This window comes from Lepidochelys kempii, chromosome 3, assembly GCF_965140285.1.
Source record: "Lepidochelys kempii isolate rLepKem1 chromosome 3, rLepKem1.hap1, whole genome shotgun sequence".
Classification (NCBI taxonomy): Eukaryota; Metazoa; Chordata; order Testudines; family Cheloniidae; genus Lepidochelys; species Lepidochelys kempii.
In genome coordinates, this window is record NC_136382.1 from 166,461,686 (window position 1) to 166,472,895 (window position 11,210).

The 11,210-nt window shown below is 41.2% G+C and overlaps 1 protein-coding gene across 1 annotated transcript in view; it reads left to right on the forward strand.

The window, feature by feature from the left end:
- The window catches only part of PTPN14 (protein tyrosine phosphatase non-receptor type 14), a 181,773-nt gene extending 172,130 nt beyond the window's left edge, over positions 1-9,643 (forward strand). The window contains exon 19 of the mRNA XM_073338920.2: positions 1,946-9,643. Coding sequence (XP_073195021.1) covers positions 1,946-2,074 — 129 coding nt within the window. The 3' untranslated portion in view covers positions 2,075-9,643. The remainder of the gene's footprint in view (positions 1-1,945) is intronic.
- The last annotated feature ends 1,567 nt before the right edge of the window (positions 9,644-11,210 follow it).

The following is an 11,210-nucleotide window of genomic DNA, read 5'->3' on the forward strand; positions in this document are numbered from 1 at the left end:
TCTGATCTCAGGGATACGCTAGCTTGGAGGAGGCGGTTGCAGCTCCGGGGTGCCCCTTGTGCAGGAGCTTTGGTGAGGGGCCTGACTGGGCTCTGCAGTGTACTCACACGTGCACCCATGCACGCACACAATGCCCTCTTTGCACACCGCTCACCACACACACAGCCCCCCTGCACATACCCACACAAACCTCCCATACACATCCCTCACCTCAAGTGTGAGCTTTGCCTAAGGACAAAAATATAGTGTCCAGTGCATGTTGTAACCTGCTCAGTGCAAAACAAACATACACAAATTGTAGCGGGAACATTGGTGATCGTGTCAGTTTGGGCTTATTTAATTAAAACTAGGGGCCTCCATCGTTTTACGTAAAGGCACAGAAATGTAAATGAGAAACAAGTCCCATAATGCATGAAAACCACAAATGTTTCCTAATACAGAAAGCCTCTGGTGGCTAAAGGCCGAACCAATTATATCCCTGTCCCTTTGCCTTAACCTCATTCTCATAATGCTGCTGACTTCAGCCAAAAGATTTTGTTAGTTCCAACTTGTGCTTCTGGAATGAAAAGTATAGTATAGCATTGCTTTAGCAAGACATGGGTTTTCCTCTTTCGGCATGTAAGAGACCACACACAACTGTTGTTCCAGGAACCTGGAACAGGGTCCATAGTAATGTGGAGGTTGAATGCAAACCTCTTGGCTGTTGTCTTCTTGAGGGTTCTTGTTAGTTTTATTCCCAAAATCATCCACATTCCACCCAAATTTGATGCTTCCCCCTCCCCCGTTTGTTAATGAAAATAGTTTACATCAGAAATTATGAACTTGAGGTTATGGAAAGAATTATTTACACCAAAGGAATGAATTCCTCAGGTCTTTAAGTTTCCTGTGTGAATAGTATTTTGGTCCCTCAATTTGGGCCTTGGTAGTTTTGAGAGCTGTAGCTCAATGATTTTTGAACTACTCCTCACATACCTGTTCTAACAAGTTACCTATGTTGTTTTTTCTTCTTTTGCTCTCTCAATGCAGGCAATACAATGCTAATGCTTCATATATTTTCTAGTGAATTCTAATGCTTCATCTTGCAAGCCTCTCTGTGTTTCACACAATCTGGTTCATGTCCTGGCTTTGACAATTAAAGAAGGTCAGAGCATCTCTGTCAAGTGTCAAGTTTCTGGGTCTTGTGGATGTTGCTAGTGACTTTCCTCTTTTTTGGCGAGGAATTGGGTGGCCTGAAAAGAGGGAGCAATAGCTGCATCATACTGTCATGATATATTTGCCAAACCTTCTGTTCTGGCAGGAACCCAATGTTGTTTGGACTATTGATTGCTTCCCCTGATTTGTAGAACCTTAATGTCCTTCCTCTATAAGTAAAACTGACCATGAATCAGAGTGAAAATGGCTACCATGCCTGCATGCACAGTGGATGGCAGAGGGGAGCTGACCCAAGAAATTAAATTTTGATTATTGAAATTCTCCATTTTCCCAGCATATGATTTGTCAGGTAACGTGACAAAATTGGTTAATTTTTGACAAGCTGAGTGTGGCTATATTTAACAAGAAGCCTCCAGGTAGGATTTTAAGAGATTGCTCAGTTTCCTGAATAACCTTTTACTACACATTCAATTAGTGGTACTATATGAGGTAATAGTGATACATAGCTGGAAGACACCAGGTGTTCAATGTTAAACCCATTGATGTTTATGTTAAAATTACCACTGACTTCCGTGGAAGCAGGATTGGAACCTTGGTATCCTTTCATATTGTGTGTATAATATATATGTATATTCCTTGCTATAATGCGGAAGGCAAGGCCAAAACAAACTGTGGTGATTCACTATAAATGAGTTATCTTTGTTCTTTCCTTATACTTAGTCAACGGAGGGGTCTGGTGATGTTGGGTTTAATTAACACACAGCCTCACATCTTTGTCACCTTCACTTTCCAGAAAGTGGATGTTCCGGTGATGCTGAGACACCTGCGGGAGCAGAGAATGTTTATGATTCAGACCATCGCTCAGTACAAATTTGTCTATCGAGTGCTCATCCAGTTCCTACAAAACTCTAGACTCATTTAATCTCCTTAGAGATCCCAGACGCAGTATTTGTGGATTGGACTGAACCTTATTGGCAAGATAGACACATTCTTTTGACAATGTGTCTTTTTCATGGTGTGCAAATATTGCACTTGCTCAAGTTGCCTCAAAAGTAAGGAGTCCTTGTTCTTCAGGAGAGAGTGCCACAAATTATTTTGTACAAGGTAATTTATTTTTCATGGAATAACTTGTGAATTTCTTGAACTTGTAAAACTTGTGGTGAGGTTTGGATTGACATAACTGATCTGCATTGCCATGTGTCCATAGGGAAGGTCATCCTCTCCAGGGGTGTTCTGTTGACCTGTATTCTGTTATATGGTTTATGAAACGAACAGGTCTTCAGGGAATGGCTTTTTTCCAGTAAAAACATTTTAGAGCCAGTTTTGTGGCTTTTACCATGAAAACAAGACCTGCTAAAAGTCAGTTAAGACTCTGTAATGGGCCAAATCCAATGATAAATACAGAGAAGATACAATGCAGAGAAGCCAAAACTTGCATCCCTAAATGAATGAATGGATGGGTGGAAGCATTTGGGGGAGGGATAGCTCAGTGGTTTGAGCATTGGCCTGCTAAACACAGGGTTGTGAGTTCAATCCTTGAGGGGGCCATTTAGGGATCTGGGGCAACTATGGGGGATTGATCCTGCTTTGAGCAGGGGGTTGGACTAGATGAGGTCCCTTCCAACCCTGATATTCTATTCTATGATTACAAAGCAGTAGGGTATTTCAGGCATGAATGCTTGGGGTGTGGCAGTATTCCTTGGGTTGAAGTGGTTTCCATCGTATACACGGTTTACAGTTTTGTTCAATGGTTCTGCGCACCCCCACGATAAAAATCATTCCAACGCCACTGTAATAAGGTATACAGAGAGCTTGGATGTTCAGAATTTGGCAAGAATTACCCCTGCAGCTTAGTACTTGACAAGAAGCCATATTACACCTTAGTCATGACCTTTATTAATACCCACCAGCCTTTGATCCCTTCCTAGATAAAGAGCTGTAATACTCTTGCTAGGGCCCTGAACCCAACCACGCTGTAGTCAGTAGGAGTCTTTCGATCAACCTTAGTGGGCTTTGGATTGAGCAGTAGAAAAGAGTCAGCCAGTTGCAGCCCAGAAAATAGAAGTCAAACATTGTTCTCAAAAATGACCAACGCTTTCATTGTTGTCACAAGGCCAAATCCCACTCACCTTATTCAGGCAAGGAATGTCATTAAGGTCTAGACATCTCATCTCCAATCACAGAGTTTTGTTTTCTGCACGAATCGTTGTCTCTGTCACTTAGATGGTTTACTTTCTAGCCCTTCGTACAGTGCCGTAGTGATCTGTGCTCTCTGACCTATATCCCTGTGTTCTGTTTACTGTCCTGGCTGCTGCCAAAATAGTGAGCTGAAGTTTTTACAGTCTGCTCCTGCCCTCGGATTCTTTCCCAGTCAGTGTCTTGCAGTTTATGATCGTATCACGCACTAGCCCTTCTGGACTGGCAAGCTTTACTTTCTTAGCTTTCATTCCCCCAACCCAGCCCCCTGCATTAAATTGCAGAGGCCATTTGCCCATTTTTATCCCAGGTCTCTTTGTATCCTTTCTCTCCTTTTATTTATATTCCAGTAGCCCCTGAAGGCCCCAGTCTACTACATCACATAAGGAGAGAGAATCCCTGTCCCGAAGAGTTTACAATCTGAATAGACAAGACAGACAAATGGGGAGAGAAAGGAAGTGTTATCCCCATTATAGAAGTGGGGAGGTGAGGTACAGCTACTTTAAGTGATTTACCCAAGGTCACACATGAAGTCTGTGGCAGGAGATGTGGGTTCCATTTGTGGCTCTAAATCCCAGGACAAAACCTTAATCACCAGACCATCCCTTTCCTCTCTTTTCCCTCTACCTTCCCTTGATACTGGATGACTGTTCCACATCCTTTGTGCAAGTTTCCTCCTCTAGGTCATTAAATTATTTCACTGATGCCACACGTTCACTGTGGATCACTTTGTCCCAAAGTGATAGCTGCTGTACTTAATTACTTTTTTTTTTTTTTTTTTTAACAGTTTAGCTGGGTGGTGCTGACTCGTAAAAAACCAAAACCACCATATCTTAGAAAACTTGGTACAATGGGTCAAATTCAAATCCGGTGTAACGTACTGAGCTCAGTGGAACTGCATTTGCTTTCATCAGCTCTCAGTTTTAGCCCCATATGACTGACAGCCCTGATCTTGTAGTGCAGGTTCATGAGTGCACTCCCATGGCGACCCCCGGAAGCCAGGGGCAGGAGTCCACCTGTGTACATCACGCTGCAAGGCCCAAGCAGGCTTTGCTTGAAATACCAGAAAACATTAGAGAATCCAAGCGTAAATGTGGTTTCAGTCAAGAGTTTGCTTTAAATGTATGCAAGTGACACTATATTACAACACTTGTGAAAGAAATGGATGGAAGAGCATTTTGGGTCTGGTATAGTCACACGGCAGTATTTTTGATGGGCCGATTTTCTGTTAGTTTTGAGCAGAAAAAAGGAAGCTTAACTTTAAAAACTTTACTCAGGCCATTGCTATTACCTGACTGAGCTTGTACAATGTATAAATCGGGGCCAAATTCCACACTTCGCCCAAATGACAGAATTTACTGCTGTCATCTGTGTTTTATTTGTTTTATCCTGGCGAGCCATGACCCATTTTATAGCTTCCACCTATCTTACTCTAGAAATAATCTAAACTGGATGGGTACATAGTGACTGTAGGTGGGTTTAGAGCCATGCTCCCTAACCCCTAATCTGGAAACACCCACCGTAGTCCAGCAAGCAGAGCCTGCAGTGTGTCAACTTTATAGGAGACCCAGGATTAGGGTGAAACATTGCGCTCAATATGGTCACCGCCAGCTGCTGCTTTTTCAGAACTTATCTCCGGGACTTTGGCAGCCAAATGTAAACTCTTCTGTTTGTTCTGATTAAAGCTGTTTGCCAAGGCCAGGTAATTGTTTTAAACAAATGGTTAAAGGCTCACTCCTACAAGGTTCTGAGTGCCCTCAACTTCAGTTGGGAGTGGAGGACACTCAGATCAGATCCTCAAAGGTATTTTAGATACTTAATTCCCATTAGGCACCTAAATAAATACCTTTTGAGGCTCTGGGTCTGAGTGCCTTACAGATGTTGTCTATGCTGGTAGCTTGGCATTTACAATAACGTACCACGGTGAAGGTATAATGGTGAGAAAAGAAGAGAGAGGTTTCAGTTCAAGTCACCAAAGGATGGTTAGGAGAAATAATATATGCCTAGTTAAACTATCTTGATATTATGTTTAAGAATCAGTTGATTCTTCAGTCATCTTTAGTTTTTCTCTAATACCTTCTGCTAGTGCCAACATCTCTCTTGTTAAATTAGCAGCAACCATTTAAAGTCTTTTCAGTGGCATCTGCCTGGTAATTGCACAGAGATGCTTTATATCTGGGAATCAGGCCAAGGAATAAACCTTGAAGCAAAGTGTATTACATTAGTTATCTTGTTATAGCTTTTTGAATAATTTCCTAATGATGAATTAAGTTTGAACTCAGCGCTGTCAAGTTCCATTGCTCCATTTGGATTTGAAAGGTAGAAAATCAGAAGGGAAAATAATTTGTTCCTGGGTCGTATTAGTCAGATATCTTGGCTGAAATGTATATGACTACTGCTGCTTTGGATCTTCTGTAAGCACAGGAAAAAAAAGTTATGAGAGAGCATACATAGCTGTGTTAAAAAGGAAGAAAATTCAGCACTGTTGTCATTATGTGGCTTTTTGTAGTGCAAAGGCACATTATAGGTTTCTTTAAAAAAATTAATTACAAAATGGCACCAAATGCCTTTCCCATTAGCAAAAGGTGCCTATTAATGAGCCAGAGAGATGGTAACATAACAACCACTTTCAGTCGGTTACTAAAATGGTAGCTGGAGTCCAAGGTGACTCACTCTTTCCCTTTTATTGAAAGCTTGGTAATTTTATACTTTTCCTTTTTTCTGACTTCAGTGTATTTTTTCTGCTAGATTTTATCTTGATTAGATCAGCTAGCATCTTAGATGAACTGAGATGGTGTATGTCTCCAGAGCTTCCTCTCTAGTCCCATTTGTAACTGTAACTTCATCATGCCAGGGTTTCACAATTGAGAGAGGTGAATCTACCCCATATTGTAGAGGAAAAACTGAATCTTCTGATGCTGAAGGACTTCAGCTTTATCACACCCACGTTCTTTGGAACATATTTTCTTAACCTTAAGGGAAGGACAGGAATAAGCATTTTCTATCCAATTTCATTTGTTACAGTAGAAATGAAAGCATGGAACTTAAAGGAACAGTATCTTTTCATTTCTCTCCCACAGTTTTAGCATCTGGAGCTTTTAAAAAGAGAATGAAAACTCTAGTTATATTTGTGGTTTTCATGCTGTATTAACATCAAAGCATGGGCAATGGGTAGTTTGCAAGAAACCACTTTTAAAGCACCAACTCCCACAAATTGAACTGCACAGCAACTTGAAGCAATTCTGAAAACTAATTCCAAATAGACTTCTTCCTACTCTTGCCAGTTCCTATCTGACATACTAGCCCATGCTATATCCCTGTTGATGTCTTATGCTCCTTCATCTCCTTCATAAAAGGGAATCTTGAGTAGATCAATAAGCCTGCATTCATTTTTTTTCTAGATAAAATGTTACTGTTTAACAGCCATAACTTTTTTGGTTTAATATTAAACATTTTGAACTGCTAATAGTTAACATTGACCCCAAATTCCATAGTGCCAAATTCCCCAGCTCATGGGCAGCTCATGCTCTCAACTTCATAGAGGTCAGGGATGGGAGAAATGGCTTTGCTAAATTTAGAATCCACTCATAAATAGTTTGATCAGAACTCCGTAAGTTCTGAAGTTTGCATTCCACTGCTCTGTCCCTGGCTGCCTCAACTTCCCTCTGCAGACCTGCCACAACCCGCCATGCCAGCAGCTGGGTGCTGTCTCTTCAGGAACCCTGAACATGACGTGATTTGAAGGTACCTGCTGCAGAATTTGGGGCCATTGTGCCATGCATATAAATGGTAGATGGGCATGTGACCAGGCACAAGTAGGGCAGGGTAGGGTGAGACTCTGCATGCAAGAATACCTAGCTTCACAGTCTGATACAATGGTCTGGACACTGAGTTACATCCACTTGGGCCCTGGCTAGGTCCCTAAGCACCAAACAGGGTTTCAGAGTTAGTGGAATATAGTCTTAAGGCTTTCATACTAAACCTGATGTAACTTTGTATTGTAGGTGGAACAAATACATTCACTTCACTTACATTAACAGTGGTCAGCTGTTTGCTTTGTTCTGGATTGAGAGGATAGCAGGCTGTGGTTATTCTTTCACTAATTGCACCTGCTCACATTACTAACACAGTCCAGACATTTAAACCAATTTCATTGAAGGACACTTCTGCCCCCTTAGCTGTGGCTTATTTATCTGTCGTCCCAGCTCCAAGTATCATTCAGTATTTATAGAATTAAAAACATAGTTTTACTCATTTCATCTAAATTGACAGGAACACAAGTTGTGAAGTGTAGAACAAGTTGGAAATGTGTTGCTAAGTCTAGGTACTTCCACAGAGAAGATCTTTTAAAACTAGTACAGAAAGTGTATGTTTTGTTTTTTAAAATCTTTCTTTAATCTCAGCAGCACACATTGACTTGTTAAAATTCTGATAGATCTCTTTTCAGGATGGCATGGTAACTTCCCCTCTTTACTGTGAGCCATTTTATCAGTGGGGAAAAGAAGCAAATTCATGACTTACTGGCCATAACAGCTTTATTCAACAGTCTGCCTCTCAAAGCTTCTCAGGGGGTGGGACTATGATCGAATTGGTTGTCAGATCAAGAATCTGCAACCTACATGCCCAGGAAAGGAACATACTAGCATTGATGGCAGTTGCTCAAGGGAATTTCCTGTGCACTGATTGGAAAAGTGAGTGAGTCTAGGGTCAAATTCTGCGACCAATGCTTATGCCAAATAGCATCTTCTTCTATGAATAGTCCCAGGGCAGCACCCATTTAGAATCCGTGGTATTTCTTGTAAACAAAGATGCTATTCATTGGGAGTGAGGATGCCATAATCTGGCGCCACCTGAGGATTATTTGTAAATTTCATTTTCAATACTCCTTGTGAAAGCGGGCCTGAATGAGCTTGTCAGCCTGCTAACACTGATATGGACTCTAGCGTCAACAGGATCAGGCTCATTGGGCCAAATTCTGAATGAGGCAGAGCATCTGCAGTCCCCACGGCATCAATGGGAGTTTCTAGGGCCTGACTTCTCCTAGAATTTTTCATGAGTTTAGATATTGACTTCAGTGAAACAAGACTGGACTGCTCATTTGATGGGAGGGAATGGCTTGGCTGCTATGTATTCTGGACTCAGAAGCTTGAGGCTTTAGGGTAAATTCTTTTAGGAAGTTTTGTTTAACCTTTGTTTTGATGTCAATTGTTATTTACCAGACAATGTGTGTCAAAAATGTAAGTATTTATATTTATCCAATTCTTCCAGCAAATAAAACCATCACATGCTCTACCTGAAACCACTATGAATTCCCCAGCCTATCCATGCATTTGCCAGTTGATCAGTATTTCATTGTATACCAAGGGTAGCTTTTCTGCATCTGATGCATATACAACTCTCACTGGGTGCTTTACAAGCGCAAGATCTACAGGACTGCGCACCTTGGCAGCAAATGGAAATTTAGCAATATACCAGCAGCCCTAACTGAACAATCCCAGCACCATTTCGAAATAGTGGAAATAAAACTAACATTTCTAAAAACAAATCAAATCTTTAAAATTTGCAATTTATTTTAATGTCAATATTCACCTATCTAGGACCCCAGTTCAGCACTCCCTATAGAGGTAAGAGTCCTAATCAGCTCAGGAGGATTGGTGTCTGAGTGAAATGGAGAGGAATTGATTACCTACTGTTGATATTTTTCAAAGGAAAAAAGTTTACACATGTATAATTGTGTGGTACATGACATAACATGTTAAATTAGTTTTACATCACTGGATGTTCTATTTTACTTCAGTATTCCAATGCTTGCTTTTGTATTTGTTCTGTAACTCTGTACATTACAGTTAAGTCCAAGACAATGATTTAACAATTTCTCAGCCTCATGGTATGTATACATTTTGTAGACAATTAAGGTCAAGTCCCCTCCGCCCCCCTTTAATTCAAGATGAATGGCATACTCATTTTATACTATTGAAAGTCTTTAAAAAAAACTATGCATGCTATTTTATATTTTAATGTATATTTTTCATATCAGTACATAAGCTTATGCTTATCAGTTTTATCTTGTGTATAAAACTGATTACTTTTGACAGTATTTTTGCACTGTTTCTCTTCTCTTTATAAAAAGAACTATTCAGCATTAGATGACTGCAATAACTTTTTGACATCTTTCACTGCCTTTGTGTAAATAGTTTCCTATATGCCTTTTCAGATGTGAGACTCATGCCTCACTAAGCTTTTTTTTTTGTAAAAGATTGTCTATCCTTTGTATTCATAGTATGCAATAAACTTTTTTTCCCCTAAGGAAATTCACTTGTTTTCCTTCCTGTCTAGCTTAAGGTTTTAAACTTGCACCCTTCAGTGCAGTATTTGAGCACCTCCAATGTTTCTTAGGTTGGCACACCAAAGGCCTTAGGGAAGGAAGAAGAGTAGAAAATTCTGACATCCACTGACTCCACTGCTTGGGGTAGGATTATACACAGTGGTAGTGGTTTTCATCATTCTAGTTATGGTAGGAAAGCCCTATCAAAGAGAGGTAGTGTAGCAGCTGTTGGAAGTGGTCACACTGGATTAGCGTAATCTTCTCGTGCTCAGAGTCAAGAACAGTGGAGAGGGGAGGTAGAGTGTCATCCTGCCTTGTGTGCATCACTTTGTGGATTTTTCTGTCAATGAAGGCAGCTTGCATCGACTTAAGTGTAAGCATCTACACTAAAACATAGCTCCTACTGCCACTGGTATAACTCGCTTGCTACTGTGGCTTAACTCCACCTCTTAGGTTGACATAGTCTCAAGGTAGCACTGAGGTCGCTGTAGCCTCAGCTGCTGTGTTCTTACATCAGCAGTTAAATCAGTGCATCTGCTCCTGGTGAGGACATGCACCACTGACACATGGAGTGTAATGTGGGCATGCAAAAGCAATTTTAATTGCTGCAGTGGTTATAAGCTGATTAATTTAGGTAGACTTAATTTTGTCATGTAGACTTTCAGAAAGGACTTGAAAAACTTGGGGTGGTTAGTCTTTCCTGGACTGGAGAAACAAGCCTGCTTACACAGGGTGGAGAATGAAGGCAGGCAATCAGCCCTGGAACTGAGGGGAAACTGAGGCAGCAGACTGGGTAGGTGGTGTGCAGCTACAAAATAATTACCATCTCAGATTTCTCATGCCTGCTCTGCAAGCTGTAACAATGGTACAGTATGGTTATGTAATTTAACTCCATACCTGATTGACTTTAAATGTGTAACTAAGAGGGAGAACCCTGGATTCTGAGAGATGACCAATCAACCCCCCCCTCATTAAAAACAAACCCTGTGTTTCAGTTTTTCTTTTGGATTCTTCTGGAGGTGGGGTAGGGGGTGCAAGTTGGTCTCCAACTCAGCATCTAGCAGCCAGGGATGTTCTGGCAGCAGCTCCCTGTGATCTGCTGGATGCAAAAGGGCTTCTCTTTAACAAGGCAAGGTGCTTCTACTTCAGACCAGCTCACCTTACTCCCAGCCAGTGTCTCTGCTCTAGGACCCTGCAGCTAGGCCCTCCCCAGCCTAAGACAGTCGATGGAGCCCTGTGAAGCCAGGGTTCCAAAATAGCTAAGGGATAATAGCAGCAATTTATGGCACCTTCTCTTGTGGGTTCAGTGTGAAGGAGAATCCAATGTCATCGCCCTCCAAACCCATGGAACTGGCCCATGCTAGGTTAACACCTGTGGCAGAGTTGAAGTAAGATTGGGGTGGGAGCCTACAATTCAGCACCGATGCACTGAGCCAGGGTTGTCAAGCTCAATGTTTTTTAAATTGAAAATGTCTCTTCCTAGCAATTTTATTCCAACTCCTAAAAAAAAAAAAAAAAAAATATGGGACACAGTGGA